The sequence below is a fragment of the Varanus komodoensis genome, unplaced genomic scaffold (genome assembly GCF_004798865.1).
Source record: "Varanus komodoensis strain SLA01 unplaced genomic scaffold, ASM479886v1 scaffold46_3, whole genome shotgun sequence".
In the NCBI taxonomy this organism is placed as follows: Eukaryota; Metazoa; Chordata; class Lepidosauria; order Squamata; family Varanidae; genus Varanus; species Varanus komodoensis.
The window spans coordinates 6,274,312-6,291,040 of NW_025336044.1; the positions used below are offsets into that span (position 1 = coordinate 6,274,312).

Consider the following 16,729-nt stretch of genomic DNA (forward strand, 5'->3'; position numbering starts at 1 on the left):
TCTTATAGTCCTTATTTTGCATTGCATTTTATGGTCTTGTTTTATGGATTGTTGTAAACAGCCCAGAGAGCTTTGGCTAAGTGTGGTATAGAAATGAAATAATTAATAATACTAAATGGTTTGAGGGTTCGTTGCAGAGGAAAACAACATTCTGAATCCTCTTCTTTAGGACTGTCTGATGAGTAAGAGCTTGGATCCAATTGTTAACACAGTGATTCAGATTCTGAGGAAAACGTCTCCCAAAGAATTGCTTCCCTCTGCTGCTCTTAGAAGTGCCTATTCCTTCCCCATCCCTGGGAGAACTGAACCTTCACACCAGAGGCCTGAAGGTAAATCATGCAAAGTATTCCTTGGGAAGAGAAAAGTAAAAGGATATAATTCCCAATCTTTCCAGTGTTATGGCAGTGAGTGCTGTTACTTATGTAGTGACTTTACCCCTTTGCAAGAAGAGGTGTTATCAGGCTTGGGGGAACTGCAAGGTTTGCAGTATAAGAAATAGTTAGCAAACAATCCCAAGGGGGAGATGAAAATCTACCTCTTAGAACAGCTGAAGAAGAATGAGCAGTGCCAATTATCTGGGGATGGACAGAAAATCAGGTGAAAGAAGGCCAGAACGGAGTGGGACGAATCCTGAAGAGTGATGCTCCATTCTGCAACATGTTATTGCATGTAAGGACATTGAACAAGTTCACAATAGATTGAGATGGACTTGGTTTTCTATGAAATGGATCTAGACTTTCTACAGCAGGCTGGCTTTTCTCTGGCCACAAAGATGCCATGGATTTGAGGACCAGTTGTGTATGTGTGTGGGGTGGGTGGGGAGATTTGTGCTAATGCACATTAGTGCAAGTAAAACTAAATTCTGCTTTTTTAAAAAATCTGATTTTATCCATGTGGGGATGGTGGAAGAAAAGGACCCTGGCAACCCATGAAGCATGGATGGAAATGGTTTTAACAAAATCCATATATTCCTAGTTGCAAGTCCCAATTATTAGAATTGATTCTTCTTGCTGCTTGTGCTAAAGGCACCATGGCATAAGCTAGAAAAGAAGAAATATGGAGAAGGAAAGGAGGGGAAGGAGACAATGATGGTAAAAGCAGGACAAAGAAGAGAGCCACAGGAACAACCAGGGCACAATTCGCTAACAGCTCTTTCACACAAGATCCATGAAATGAGCAGGAGAGGTTGCACTGAGCACTAATTCCACCTGGACTTGTCTGCAATAAAACTTCTCAGAGATACATTTTATGTTGTTTGTTTTTTCCTACCTTTCCAGGGAATATGTTAGGCAGTTTAGGGATGGGCGATTAAATGCGGGCAGGCCATTGTCCTGAAAGGACATTACTGGCATCTAGTATCCATTTGCTTACCAACTGATCATGGGGAGGAAGTGCCCCCAGGGACAGTTCCTGGAAAACAGTGGCATGTCCTTGGCATGGTAGCCTTTCATCTCCCAAAGGCAACTGCAACCCAAGGGTAATTCAGACCTCTCAATAGCAAGCTCATTTACTTTCTTGTCACAATGTTTATTATTTATTCTTATTGTGCAATAAAAAAATCAAACCACAGCATAAAAGGAAGAAGAAATGAAATTACAATATTTGAACAATATTCAAGAGAAGGAAAAGTTCCAATGTACTGGTTACATTTATTCTGAGTGTCCCTGTATGGTAATATATAACAGCACATACAACATGATTAACAGCAATGTTGCATATGCTTCAACCCCAAATATCCATCCATGTATCCATGTATAAGTTACACCTGAAGGCCACCCATTCAAAAATCAGAAGTTTCATTAACTCCTACATCCATTGTGTTACTGTGGTGGCTGTTTATCCTTCCAATGTTGCAATGTTAGTCTTTTAGCTGTCAAGAGGGTGCAGAATATTTACATTGGCCTTATGTTAGGTTCCAAGAGATGGGTAGGTGACTGAAAGACCATGTGTATATTTAAATATTAATGAGCTTTCCATCACAAGATTTATCTAAATTAATACCTCTGCCCAAAAGGAAGATGCCCCTGGAAATTGCTGAAACATATGAATAACAGAGAGATTAGCTGCACTGCACCTCTAACAGTTGACCAATTTAATTAAACCCTTATGAAAGAGATGTTGTGGCATTAGGTAAAGGTAAATGTTTCCCCTTGACATTAAGTCCAGTCATGCCTGACTCTAGGGGGCAGTGCTCACCTCCTTTTCCTAGCCGAGGGAGCCAGCGTTTGTCCGCAGACAGTCTCCGTGGTCATGTGGCCGGCATGACTAAACACTGAGGTGCACGGAACGCTGTTACCTTCCCACCGAAGTGGTACCTTTTTATCTACTTGCATTTGCATGCTTTTGAACTGCAAGGTTGGCAGGAGCCTTGACAGAGCAACGGGAACTCACTCCATTGTACAGATTCAAACTGGTGACCTTTCAATCAACCAGCCCAGCAGCACAGTGGTTGCCACCTGCAGTCCCGTTGTGGCATTACAGTTACTCAAAACATCAATTTTTACTGAATTAAGCATAGCCTGAGACCCATAATGCCTCGTGAAATAGCTAATAATGATTTGTTCCATTGGCTGGGCAATAAGAGGTAGTCCAGCTCATTATTCCATTCTTGGCTGAGACCCTGTAGATCATATTTAGTCACTGTTATTAAATATTTATAAATATAAATTTTTGGCCATTGTGATGTTTGGTTTCAGTCACTACTTCCAATGACAACTCTGAAGCTGCCAAAGGGATAGGACCAAACCTAGAGTCTAACAAACATTTCAACGGCATGCATTGCCATGGCAAAAAGGTATCATCAATACCGAGAAGCTGATCCAAAATAAAATTCATTCTGTGCATCCAAGTCTGCCATTTTTCTCGCCTATTTTTACATCCAGCTTTCCCCATAAGGTTAATTTTGCTTGTGAGAATATGTTAAACTGTTCTCTAGCTCCCACAACTGGAGGGGGTTATTATCTTCTTTGGTATGGCAAGAGCCCAGAGCAATCCAAAAGTGAAGATTCCAACACAAACCAGGGAAAGGAATATAAATTAAGTGGAAAATTTCAACATTAAGTATAAGCCAACAAGTAGGCCCAATGGTGTAAAGAAAGGTCAGGGAGGCCCAATCTACCTTTTCTGATTGCAAGGGTATTTTTCAAGGATATCCTTTTCAAGCATATTCATGGTGGAGTGAACCCCATAATAATTCATGCAAAAAGCATTTAACTTCTGAAAATAAAGGGATAAATCTCAAACAAGACAATTCAAGATATTACATAAATTTTACATGCATTTACTTAATTTTATAGATACCCATCTGTCAAAGTCACCTGAGATCTCAAAATCATTAACTCAAAATCATTTGTGGCATGACTCACAAGAAGTCAGTGCAGAGTCTAAATTGCCAAGTAAATTACACAGCTTGGGTGCATTACCTCCAATAGACCGGAGTTCTGGCTTTGACCCTGGCTTTGAACAACTGAATAAATGTCCAAAATTATTAACTGTCAGAAACAAGACTGGAACTTGTTCAAAAATAAACAATAAAGAGCAACAGCATAGAGTATAAACTTATCTTCTAGCGCTTTATGCACAAATCAATGAATATTAGGGTTAGGGTTTTGTCCAGCACATCGGGGTTCCAAACATAGATAAAAAATCAATACAGAAGTAGGAATCCCTGCTAGTACTGCCCTCAAGAAGAAAAAACTTGGACAAGACTCCATTGGTCCGAACTCTAGCTCTAAGAATTCTATATTAAATTGGAACCCATTTTTGAAATTCTGCAGGAAAGCCAAACAGCCTGACATTTGAGCAGTTTACCTAGTGGCTCAGTGCAAGATAAGTTATCACCTTATCCCTGTTGATATGTATCCACCCACTGCAACTTTTGAAAAGATACTTAAAAGGATGAGCCCACATTGATGACTGTCACATGCTGAGAATCCATGTGTGGAAAAGCTCTCGCTTGGCAGGGTGACCAAATGTAGAAGGGCTGGACCTCCTTGCATAGTTTGGCCATTGCTGAGTTGGTGAGCTGAGTCAATGTCTCAATCTCTCTTTATAATTCCTTATAGATGTTTGCGAATTGGATTTTGAGGAGGAAATTGAGAAGGACTTTGATAATGAAGATGCAGGGAATAAGGAAGAGGTAAGTACTGTTTGCAGTTCAGTGCCAAACTGTCATATTGAACAGATGTGAGAAGAAGGATGAGTCATCTGCAGTTTGCTGTCTAAGAACCATGTAGTGCAGTGGTTAGAGGAGGGACAGACAACCTGGTGCCCTTAGAAAGTTTGGAGAACAACTCCCATAATCCCTAATCACTGGCCATTTGGGCTGGGGTTTATGGGAGCTGTAGGCCCACATATCAACATGGTACCAACTGACCTGTCCTTGTCAAACAGTGAGTGGGAGCATAAGTTGGCCATAAAGTTTACTGGATGACCTTGGGCCAGTTGGCATCTCTGAGCCTAGCCTACCTCCCTGGGTTGTGTCAGAATAAAATGCAGGGTAGGGGGAAAAGCATGCCTTAAGCTCCATGGAATAAAGGCAGGATATATATACATCAATAGGTAGCCACACTCCACATGATGAATGTTTGACTCTTCATAGCTGATACATATGGATCACCCATTCACAGTCAAGCTTTGGCGTTCCAGTTTATGGAAAACTTTGCATCCAAAAATAAACAAGTTGAAGGATGAACTGAAGATGGATCCACTAAACAGCTGGAAGCTATATATACACTGCTGACCACAGGGTTTGGAGAGCATGATACTGTCCCTGGGCCACGTCTCTCTGTGTGCTCACCTTCTCACCACTGTTGTCAGCAGCCCCTCATCGGCTTTCTTCTCATTGTCGCCACTTGTTTATTCAACAGACAAAGAGTAAGTTGGTGGGGGGCATTTGAGGCTCCCCTTTTCATCACCACCATTCTTTGGCCTGGAGAGAGAAGAAGATGACAAGCAGATTGCAATGGGGAAGACAAGGAGCAACTCCAGGGAGCTCTTGTCAGGGGCCCTTGCTGGAGTATAGGCCCTCAGCATGCTTAGTGTTGACTTAGTGTCTAAGACATCAGGGTTGTGAAGCATTTCCTCCAGCTGCAGGTTCTCAGTGGCTTGCAGTATGTACCTGTATGACCAATCTCCTGGAGAGATTGCCACTGTATATGGCCACAGGGTCTTATGAGACACTGGCTGGCCACTTGGTGAACTGAATGCTGGAGTATCAGGTAGGCCTTTGGTCTAATTCAGCAGGTCTTTTCTTTATTGCTTGTAAGGGCACAGACTGTGTTACTCTTTGACAACCTGCTTGATTTGACATCAGACAGACACGACAGATTGATGCTAGGAGATTTAATGACGCAAATGTGACACCAAAGAGAAGTTTGGATCTCGAGGCTACTTGGGGCTTTGGAGGGACAGCAAAGAGAAATTTGATTAAGAATATACAAAAACAGTTTCGAGCAGATTGGTACAGTGTGCAGTCCTTAGGCAAAGGGTGGCTTTTCACAAGAAGAGTATGCCTTATGCTAGGAAGGTGATTTTGCTCATCTAGCCCTCACTTGGTGGTGTTCATATCCTCTTTTACCTGATATTCCCTTTGTTAAACTGGTTCTGTTATGGCCAAAGAATCAGATTTGCACTCGGAACATGAGATGGCATGGACTGATCCAGGGGCAAAGCAGGAGTTGGATTGTGATTAGAGGACTGGACTGGGCCTGGGGAGATCTGGGTTGTGGTCCCCATGAGATTATAAAGCTCCCTGGTCACTTTGGACTAGTCACTGCTTTTTTAAATGCCAATTGGGAAGATCAAATGGAAAGGAGGGATACTGTGAAAGTTGCCTTGGGTTCCTTGCAGGAGCAAAAGGTGGCATAGTAGTAGTAATGACAACTATGTCCATAACCTAGTGACCAACCAAGCAATGGATGGGTTGTGGTTTCTCCCTTTTACACTCCCGTGTGCCCTACCATGAATGAAGAGTCCAACTGAAACTGTGCCGTTAGGGTACTTCCTTATACATGCAATCATGTGTCATCACATGTGTCATCTGAAGCACAAGTTGGACGTCCCTTCTCCAATAGGATACCCAAGGGATCTCAGGGGAAGCTGAAAGGCTTTCTATAAATCTGCATAGATTTCAAGGGTGTTTGCAGTCTCTCTAGTTCAATGGGATTACCTGGCAAGACAGGGAAGATGGTCTGGGTGGGTCCATGCCATGCCATGTAATCCAGGTTCGAATCCTTCTCTACCTATGGGAATTGAGGAGTGCCTTGGGGCACTTGCTATCTCCCCGCCTAAAATCAAATTGCTGCATGGATATAGGATAGACCATCCCTGTGTTTTTGCCCAGGGCTCTTTGAAAGAAGGGCAGTTAATAATAAAAGAAATGGATAAGAATGTACTCTGTAGTGAGTTACAAGTTCTTAAGTGGTTGGGTGATTCAGTGGCATTGTTTGGAAGCCTGGGAGAGGAGGGATCTGGGAGAGGAGGGATCTGGATTCTTTAAAGGTGGGTGGGATGAGCCTTATGAGCTATGCAGGGAGCCTGCATAGCTTGTAAGGCTCATCCCACCCACCTTTAAAAAATGCACAGTTAAGGCATGTTTAAATTTGTTCAAAACTCTCATGGAAAGGAAATTGTCTTTCACAAAGCTGCTTTGAACTCGGGTAGAGACCTGTTCCCCCCTGCAGAGGAAGTACGTGCTGCAATGGAGCCAAGCTCAAGGAACCAAGGTTCAATTTGGATGCCAGGAAGCACTTCCCAACCGTGAGGGTATGGAATGGGTTAGGGAGGAGGTGGTTGAAGCCCCATCGGTGAGGGTGTTCAAGGCTAGGCTGGACATGCACATGGTAGGCATGTCATGAGCAGATCCTGCTGGAGCTGGAGGTCAGACTAGATGGCCTGGGAGACCCTTTCTGACTCGCTCAGTTTCTGTTTCTATGTTGTATGTTTCTCTGTGCTTGGGGAATGCATATGTGTGTGTGTGAAAAATACATTACAGGCATGCCATTCATGTGTATTTGGAGGAGGAGGCACATGCCTTGAGCATATGGGCAGGGTTGGGACCTTTGAGGCTATGCTGAAATTAATCTGGTCAGCACCTGTATGGGGGACTACCTGGCAACTTTGTATATGCCACCCTGCTCTGCATGTTGGAAAAAGAGTGAAATCTTAGCAGTAAAAAGCAAGCCTGCAGCCTCTACATGTGTACTTTAATGAGTCATGTACAACATCACACTATAAAGACTTCAATACAAGGATATGAAGTTTTAACTTTATTTATTTATTTAGGGAACTTCTATGCTGCCCCATTCGCCGAAGCCTCAGGGCGGCTCACAAAGATAAATAAATAACATCCTATAAAACAATATAAATTAAGTCGCCCTGGCCAAAGAATAAAATAAATAAATAATATTAACAATTAAAATAACGTTTGAATAAAAAGGTCTTCACCTGGCGCCGAAAAACAAATAACAACAGTGCCAGGCGGACCTCTCTGGGGAGCACATTCCATAGATTGGGCACCACCACAGAGAAAGCCCTCCTCCGAGTACTTACCCTCCTAATTTCCTTCATGGAGGGTTCCCGGAGAAGGGCCTCTCCCACTGATCTCAAGGGGTGGGTGGGCATATATGGACGTAAGCGCTCCTTCAGGTAACCAGGACCCAAGCTGTTAAGGGCTTTATAGGTCATCACCAACACCTTGAATTGGGCCCGGTCTTCAATGGGAAGCCAATGAAGCTGACGGAGAACTGGAGTCATGTGAACATAACGCCCAGTCCCCGTCAGCAGCCTGGCAGCTCTATTTTGAACCAATTGAAGTATCTGGACCATCTTCAAGGGCAGCCCCATGTAGAGCGTGTTACAGAAGTCAAGTCAGGAAGCCACCAATGCGTGTGTCACTGTCGCCAGGCAGTCGTTCTCCAGGTAGGGGTGCAGCTGATGGATCAGCTGAAGCTGAAAGAAAGCGCTCCTCGCCACCGCTGTCACCTGAGCTTCCAGTGGAAGCTCTGGGTCGAGGAGCACTCCCAAGCTGCACACCTTGTCCCTAAGAGGGAGTGCAACCCCGTTCAGGACAAGGTTCAATTCACCCTCTCCGAAGCCCGATCCACCAACCAACAGGACCTCCGTCTTGTCTGGATTGAGCTTCAGTTTATTGGCCCTCATCCAGCCCATTACCTCAGCCAGGCACTGGTTCAGCACAGCCGCTGCCTCACCTGGATTGGTGGAAAACAAGAGGTAGAGCTGGGTATCATCAGCGTACTGATGATTCCACAGCCCACACCTCCTGATGACCTCTCCCAGCGGTTTCATGTAGATGTTAAACAGCAAAGGGGACAAAATGGATCCCTGCGGTACTCCATGGCATAGCTGCCATGGCGCAGAGCCATAGTCCCCCAGCACCACCTTCTGGAATCGGCCATTGAGATAGGAGTGGAATCACTGCAAAGCAGTTCCTCCGAGCCCCAATCCCGCTAGCCTATCCAGAAGGATACCATGGTTGATGGTATCGAAAGCCGCTGAAAGGTCCAGAAGAACCAACAGGGACGCACTCCCCCTGTCCTTCTCCCTGCACAGGTCATCGTACAGAGCAACCAAGGCAGATTCAGTACCGTACCCGGGTCTGAAGCTGGACTGAAATGGGTCCAGATAATCAGTTTCATCCAAGAGTGCTTGGAGTTGTCTCGCCACCACCCGCTCCAACACCTTGCCCAGAAACGGGATGTTGGCCACTGGTCTATAATTAGTGGCCATCTCTGGATCCAGTGACGCTTTCTTCAGGACCGGTTGGACTACCGCCTCCTTTAAAGGGACAGGTACCCGACCCTCCCTCAGAGAAGCGTTAGCCACTTCCAAGATCCAGGTCCCAATCCCATGCTTGGCATTGTTTATTAACCAAGATGGGCAAGGGTCCAATAGGCAAGTGGTGGGACGTACTCGTCCAAGCACCTTGTCCACATCATCAGGCCACAATAACTGAAATTCATCCATTAATTTTGGACCAGACGGCGACATTGGTATCTTCCCAGAAGCCTCTGAGTCACTAGTAGAGTCTAGCTTGTGACGAACCTGAGCGATTTTCTCCCTGAAATGCTTGGCAAAGTCGTCACAGTGGGCCTTCGAGGGTGGAACCAGATCTTTCTTAGGGCCAGGACAGACCAGTCCTTTTACCACCCAAAAAACCTCCGCCGGATGGCATTTTGAGGAGGCAATGGAAACGGAAAAGAATTTCTTTTTCGCCGCCCTTACCACCACAGCATAGACCTAATAATGGGCTCTTAAGTGTGTTTGGTCAGATTCATCCCGTGATCTCCTCCACCTATACTCTAGCCGTCTCCCGGCCTGCTTCATCACCCTCAATTCAGATGTATACCAAGGGGAAGAGTGGGCTATGCCAGGCAGGAGAGCACCCTTTGGAGTGATCGTGTCAACAGCCCTAGTCATCTCCCCATTCCATAGTTTGACCCGAACCTCGACAGGAGCACCAGTCTTGTCAGCCGGAAACTCCCCCAGAGCCTTCAGGAATCTGTCTGGATCTATCTGGCTCCGGGGACGGACCCACACAATCGGGTCCACACCCTTACAGAGGGAGAGGCTGCTCTCAAGCACAAACCTCACGAGGAAGTGATCTGACCATGACAGGGGTGTCAGACATAAATTCTTCACCCTCAGACCACCCTCTTCCTGCCCTGTCGAGAAAACCAGGTCCAGAGTGTGTCCACGTTCATGGGTTGGGCCTGTGACATGTTGAGACAGCCCCATGGCCGTCATGGAGGCCATGAAGTCCTGAGCCGCCCCGGTCAGACCAGTCTCGGCATGGAGATTGAAGTCCCCCAGAACCAACATCCTGGGGGTCCTCAGCACAAGGTCCGAGATGATCTCCGTCAGCTCAGGCAGGGAGTCTGTTGGGCAGAAGGGTACACGGTACACCAACAGAATCCCCAATCTGTCTTGGTTGCCCAACACTAAGTAGAGGCACTCCAGCCCTGGCCTCGAAGGGACCGGAAGTCCCGCGAGGGAGATGGAGGCTCGGTAAACCAAAGCGACCCCCCCTCCCCTCCCCTCCAGGCATGGACGGTGCTGAACCAGATACCCGGGCGGGCACATTTGAGAGAGGGTGACATCCCCCCCTCCCAGGTCTCTGTTATGCAAGCCAGGTTGGCCCCCTCATCCACAATCAAGTCATGGATGAGGGAAGATTTATTGTGGACCAACCTGGCATTAAGCAGCAGCACTGTCAGGCCCAAGGGGCAGTTGACAAGACTACCTGGAACCCTCTGGCTGGGGGTAGAACCAGAAGGAGGGACAAGTGTCAGCCATCTGTCCCTCCTTCTTCTACGCGGGCACGTTAAGCCCCCACCGCTGTAATGTCCATTGCCCGTGACCACCCCAATGGCGGCGCCCATGCGCTCCCCAGGTAACTCAACCGTCGACATGGCCAGGGATGACTCCATCAAAACAAATTAAAATACAATAAAACTTTAAAACTTTAAAACAATATAAAACTCCCCGTCTGCCCCCCCGATACAAAATTCCACCTACTGACCTAGCCCGTCGCCAGCCCAGCCCTGCATGGCCACAAACGGCCACAAATGGCGGCGACTGTCCTTTGGCCGTTGCCCTTTGGCCACCGGCCAGAGGCCGCTGGCTCCAGGTCGCATCCGGCGGGTTAAGCCGGCACCCGCGCGTGCACCCCACCCCAATCCGGCGTTGCTCTCACCGACGCTGGTGGGGGTGGAGCAGAGAGGGGTGCGGAAACCAGCCAGGTGGCAAGATGGCGGTGCCCTCCTCCGCACCATCGGCAGTGGCCCTGGCGTGGCCCTGGCGTCCTCCGTCCCCAGGGTGGCCCAGTGGTGGCCACGGGAGCAGCATCAGCTGGCCTCCGGCTCGGCAACGCACCTCAGGTCCGGTGTGGCGACAGTGGCAGCAGCGGCGGCAGCACAGCATGGCACAGCAGGTGTTCCAGGGAGGGAGGGGAGGGAGCTCAGATCCAGCCCAGCCCCAGGCCACGTCCGGCGGGTTAAGCCAGTGCCCGCCTGCATGCTCCACCCCCAATCTGGTGTTGCTCTCACCGACGACGGCAGGGGGGGAGCAGAGATGGGCGCGGAAACCCTCCAGGCGGCAAGATGGTGGCACCCTCCTCCACACTGTTGGCGGCGGCCCTGACGTGGCCCTGGCGTGGCCCTGGCGTTCTCCGTCCCCGGGGTAGCCCAGCAGTGGCCACGGAAGTGGCATCAGCTGACCTCCGGCTTGGTGGTGCACCTCAGGTCCAGTGTGGTGATGGCGGCAGCAGCTGCAGCGGTGGTGCGGCGCAGCACGGCGCAGCAGGTGTTCCACGGAGGGAGGGGAGGGAGCTCAACTTGTTCTGCATTCCTTTCTAAATGCCTCATAATAACAGCAAATGCACATCCTCCAGAAATAGATGTAATAGGAAGCTTGTGTGCCTCCGTACACATGTTCCCTCCTTCTAAATGGATCGTCCAAGAAACTGGTCTCATTGTTTTATTGCATTTTATCAATTTTAATTTTTTTGCATTGTTGTACTGGTGGTGTTGTGCATTTCAGCAAAACTTCAGATTACTGAAGTTCTCTGATCTCTAGATTGTGAGATGGGCTGTTCTTTCTGTTTGACATAAAAATCTTTGCATTTGGGGCATATTTGTTCAATTGCGCACATCTCTGAAATGTGCATGTTTTTCTTCTCTTGATTAAAGAATTTCTGCCTGTCCTTTTCAAAGGCATGCATTTTTATGCTCAATTTTCACTTGTGTGCTTGAGCTGAACACAGTGCCCTTGGTTTGTGAATTGCACTGCAATGTAGAAATGCTTGGATTTTGACCACAGATGATGCATCTGTGTTTGAACCAGAAGCTGTGGACCTAGAACCAGAAGCTGTGAACCTGTGATTAAAAAGGAACTGAAATGAATTTCTTATACATACCTATATAATGTTGGAATTTGAAATACTATGGGATAGCCTTCAGCCTGGCTGTGGATGTGGCCTGGGCCAGTGTCAAGGGAAGGCATGGTCAGGAGCCCATCATGTTCCTTCATACCCAACAGAGACCCACTGCCAAAAAACCCACTGCCATTGCAGCTGTTCTTCATCTCCCCCAAGCTCTGCTGGTCTCCTTCTTCTTCTGGCCTAGATAATGGTGCTGGTGGTGAGAATGAGGAGCAGTAGGTGCCACTGATGACTTGTGTGCAGGCATTGGTGAGGAAGAGGAGGAGGGGTAGCAGCAGCTGGTGACCATGGTAGACTCATTGAGGGAGGTGGCCCATTGATGATGTCTCACTCCCAAAAATGGAGTTGGCACAGATGGAGATTCTTTAATGTTTTCTGTGTCTTACTCTGATAGGATGATGACTTAGAGACAGATGTTGACAAGCTCCTGTCAAAACCAGAGCTCAACTGGCCAGAATCAGAACTTCAACAATATGAGGCCATGTGTCTAGAACTTCACTGTAACTTTCTGGTAAGACTCTTGTGGGTTATGATTCTTTAAAACAATTCCATGCAAATCTTGTCCCAATTTGGAAGGAAACATATCAGTTTGTTCTTCTCTCCCTCCCTCCCTCCCTCTCTGTTCTCCCCCAAATCTTACAAAGGAATTAGAAGCAGAGTCTGAGAATAAAATGAACTTTGAGGACATCCCTGGGACCTTGACATATTCCTGTCTCCACCTCATTCCAAATATTGCGTCCCCAAATCATCAGCCCAAATGCAATGAGAGTTTCCATGAAGAAGGAGAAAAATCACCCCAACAGGAGTCTTTGAGGGTTCCAGTCCAGAGCTTGGTGAAACAAGGAAAACCTTTTCAAGAACCTGGAAAAGTGGTTCAGGCTGGATTAAAGGCTGCAGTGAATTCCATCCAAGAAGGTGACATCCCAGACAAGAGCTGTGCCGCTTCTCTTCACCTCCATGCCAAAGACAAAAGGACCAGCCAACCTCAGAACATGCATTTCTGCAAGCCTGTTTGCCAGGAGACAGTGGAGGCTTCTGAGATAGTGAAAAAGCTTTTGGAGAGGCACCCACGGAATCTCCCTTTCCACAACCCCCACTTCTACATGGCAAGAGCTGGCTGCACCCAGTCAATTCCAGACTACAGAGTGTTGGCCTTCCCAGATCTCTGGGGCCATCTGCCTCCTCCTTATAGCCAGTCCATACAGCAAAGGAGATCTAGTGTCCAAAGGTAAGTCATTATTCTGCCATATTCGGTTATCACAGTAGGGGAGGGATGTATGAGACCTTTGGCCTTGCTTGTAAACCTGCAGGCATGGCCTCTTTGACTCTCCAAACATGAGTACAAGCATTTCTCTTGCGTTCCCTATATTCCCAAATCCCAGTTCTGTTTGTGCAAATCCCCACAGTTGAATGAACCAGCTTGGGCTTATTCCATAGAGGAATTCTGCACAAATTTGGAAAAATTAAACAAATCTCCTATTTGATTGCTGCTCAGTCTGCCTAAGTCCCCCCTTCAGACAGCAAAAGTGGTGAGAATCAGCCAAGAAATGAATGGCAAGGCAATGTTCATATAATCTTTGATTCTGAACTTTGCTGCTTCACACGTCCCTAAGACAGGGGAGTAGAAGACCCCCCCTGCCCCCAGGCTATGCAGCATCACTGGGGAGAAAGGAAAGGGGTATTTTTCTTGCTAATAGCAAACCAGGCTAGTGAGTACTGATGGATGCGTAGTCAAACAGCAGCACTAAAAAAACGAGATTATGTGCTAGTTGGCGCTGTAAGTGTTGCAGAAGTATTGTGGGGTGGGGAGGCACTAATCCTCCTCCATCTGGTGAGGACTGAGCCTGTTCTGCCACTTCAGAACATGGAATATTGCTTAAGGGAAGGACATATAAAGGGAATGGAATGGCATTACCTGGAAGGGCATGACTAGCTGATTGGAGCCCTGATTGGAATCATTTTGCACTGCAACAAGTTGATGCTGATTCCACTTGTTGAAAAGAAGTGTAGATGGGAGTTGCACCATGCTCTTAAAATCTGGGCCCATATAGAGATGTTCAGTAATTTTATTTTCACTCGACACACTTCTGCGCTATCCAATTGTCAATCCTTTCTGAGATGCTTACAAATACTAAGACGGTAACAATGCAACAATGCTCATGCAAGACAATATGAAGCTACTCACCTACAAATGGGTAAAGCAGCTTTACACAAATAGACCTGTTTTGTTTTGTTTTAAATCAAACTGCATTATATGCTGCCAAATGCTTAGGAGTTAAGGAAGTCTTGTCCTGATGCCAGAAGGAAGACAGTGTTGGGGCCAGACAGACCTCAGTGGAGAGAGTATCCCACAATCAGGGGCCAACCACTGAGAAGGCCTTCTCTCTTGTTCCCATCCTCCAAACCTCCCCTAGAGGAGGAGAGGAAGAGACCTTCAGATGATGACTATACTTAATGGGTAGGGTAGTTAATTAGGAGAGGTTTCTTTGTGTGCATATTCACTAATTGGTTCAAGCCTTGTTTTCTCACCATAGGTCTAAAATATTTGAAGATGTCCTCCGTGCCATCCAGCCAGGTGACACAATCAATCAAGTTGTATTTGACTTAGATGGCTCCAGGTTATTTATTTATTTATTTATTTATTTATTTAAGTTCAGGTCAATGTCATGGGGAGTCAGATCAAAACCCCTCATCTTAGTGCTAATTTTATTTAAATTTAAATTTCTAGCCTCTTTTATTCTAATGTCTCCATTCATAGGCAACAATGCCTAAGGTAAGGAGAATCACCTGAATGTAATTGGGTAATGCTGACTTTTCTTCCTGGGGCTTTGGTTTGTAGCTGCTGAGAACCAAATCAGGGGAAAGTGTGCAAGGAGCAGATAGATGCTCAAAAAGCAAGCTCTGGCATATCTCCAAGGAAACAAGTTTCCCAGTGTTGGGAAGCTCTCTAGTAACCCTTCTCATTTTTGTTTTGTTTTGTTTTGCTGGAGGTCTATGGCTTGTCCAAAACATAAGTGAGAGTTTTTGAGTGTTTGTCCGAACACTTGGAAAAAATCCAGTCTTCCTCACATCTGTCTTATAGAATGTTCATCTATGACACTCAAAATCCAGTGCATCTACCAACTACTCTGGTCCTTTCTTCTCCTTCTTCCCAAAGCTCCATATCCTTGGGTTTGAGTTTGGGTGGATTGATTTAAGCAGAGGGAATGTACCTTTTACGGTTTTTCCCTTTCTGACCACTTTTTTGTTTGTTTGTTTGTTACCAATACCAACACACCAATACACACTTGGGATGACTTGGTTTTGATGACTACGACAGGACATAGAGTTAATCGTTATTCAGAGCACTGCCTGTTCCTGTGATAACATAACATGAACAGCAAGATCAAGTTTGTTCTGCTTCCAAAGCTCCATCAGTGGAGAGATGTGCCCAATGTGCCTAATGGAAGCCTCCACACTTCCCAAGAGATATGCATGATGCAAAATACCTCATTTGCATAAGCTGGAGACAGAGAGGAACAGGAAGTGTAAGACTTTTGTGCTTCATGCATCCTTTCTCTCATGATCAAGCCAGTACTTGCCCTGGAAGTAAAAATGCCTTAACTGACTTTGGGAAGTCATGACTCACTGGAGAAGACGGCCATGCCTGAAGCCACTTCCTGGTATTCAAGTGATGCATACTTTAAAATATATACTTTAACAAAAACATCATTTTTAAAAAATTCTGACTTGAGTCAGAGTGCAGTTAAGGCACAACTTAAGAAATGCAGGCTGTTACTATTTCTTTTTCTTTTAATCGCATCTCCATGTTCTCATCAGCGTGGGGTGGAGGGTACTCTTTTGAATAATGTCAGTTTAGGCAATTCAGTTGGCCAGAACACAAACACACAAGCATCAAGTCACAAAAGAGAATGAGAGTGAGCTGCACTAAGCATGAAAAGAAATCTGGAGAATTTTGGTGAGCATCTTGGTTTCTGCCATACTGAGCTGAAACATCCAATCCAACACTGTCTTTGCCCGTATGAGCATTCCTTGTTGAAACAGGAGAAGGAAAACATGAGTTTTACAGTCAATCTACTGGGGACCCAAGCAATTATAGCCTGGTTGTGATTCTGTTACTCCCAACTACCTTCTGTTAATTTCCCTAGTGGGCATATGGAGTAGCATCTCCTTTCTGCTGAGCAGTGCAGTAAACATGTTGCATCTTGTTTTTCAGCTCTTTAAATGCTGGTGCCCAAGACTGTCTGAAATTCTTCTCCAAATTTGAGTCTGGAAATCTCCGTAAGGCCATCCAAGTGCGGGAGTAAGTAGCGTAAATGCCCAGCAGCAAGGGTAGGGATAGCAAGCTCTGCTTCAGTTGTGTAAAAAAGAGGATGCTTTGAGATAAGCAGAATCCCTCCAAGGGGAGCAGCTCAATTGTATATGGCTTAGAATTCCAAGCAGGCATAGACCAACTCATATCCAGTCCTTGCTACTCCTTTTACAAAACCCAGCTTTTTTCTTCACCTTGGCCATGGGCTTCTTAGTAAGAGCATAAGTCTAAGGTGCAGAATCTGTGTCCAAAACCTCATGCAGGTCTGGGCTTAATTTCTTGCAGTCTTCCAGATTTGCTTGCCTCTCCTGATGCTGTAGGTTCATGCTTGCATTGCAGGTCATCCCTCTGAAAATAGCATCCATTTGTGTGTGTGTGTGTGTGTGTGTGTGTGTGTGAGAGAGAGAGAGAGAGAGAGAGAGAGAGAGAGAGAGAGAGAGAGAGAGAGAGAGAGAGAG

General features: G+C 46.2%; 1 protein-coding gene across 1 annotated transcript in view; it reads left to right on the forward strand.

Moving 5' to 3' along the window:
- AGBL1 (AGBL carboxypeptidase 1) overlaps nucleotides 1-16,262 on the forward strand; it is a gene marked incomplete at its 3' end in the record, with an annotated part of 102,536 nt that extends 86,274 nt beyond the window's left edge. Inside the window, exons 8-13 of the mRNA XM_044445006.1 lie at nucleotides 170-329; nucleotides 4,065-4,138; nucleotides 12,354-12,470; nucleotides 12,604-13,187; nucleotides 14,494-14,577; nucleotides 16,176-16,262. Coding sequence (XP_044300941.1) covers nucleotides 170-329; nucleotides 4,065-4,138; nucleotides 12,354-12,470; nucleotides 12,604-13,187; nucleotides 14,494-14,577; nucleotides 16,176-16,262 — 1,106 coding nt within the window. The remainder of the gene's footprint in view (nucleotides 1-169; nucleotides 330-4,064; nucleotides 4,139-12,353; nucleotides 12,471-12,603; nucleotides 13,188-14,493; nucleotides 14,578-16,175) is intronic.
- Between the last annotated feature and the right edge of the window lie 467 nt (nucleotides 16,263-16,729).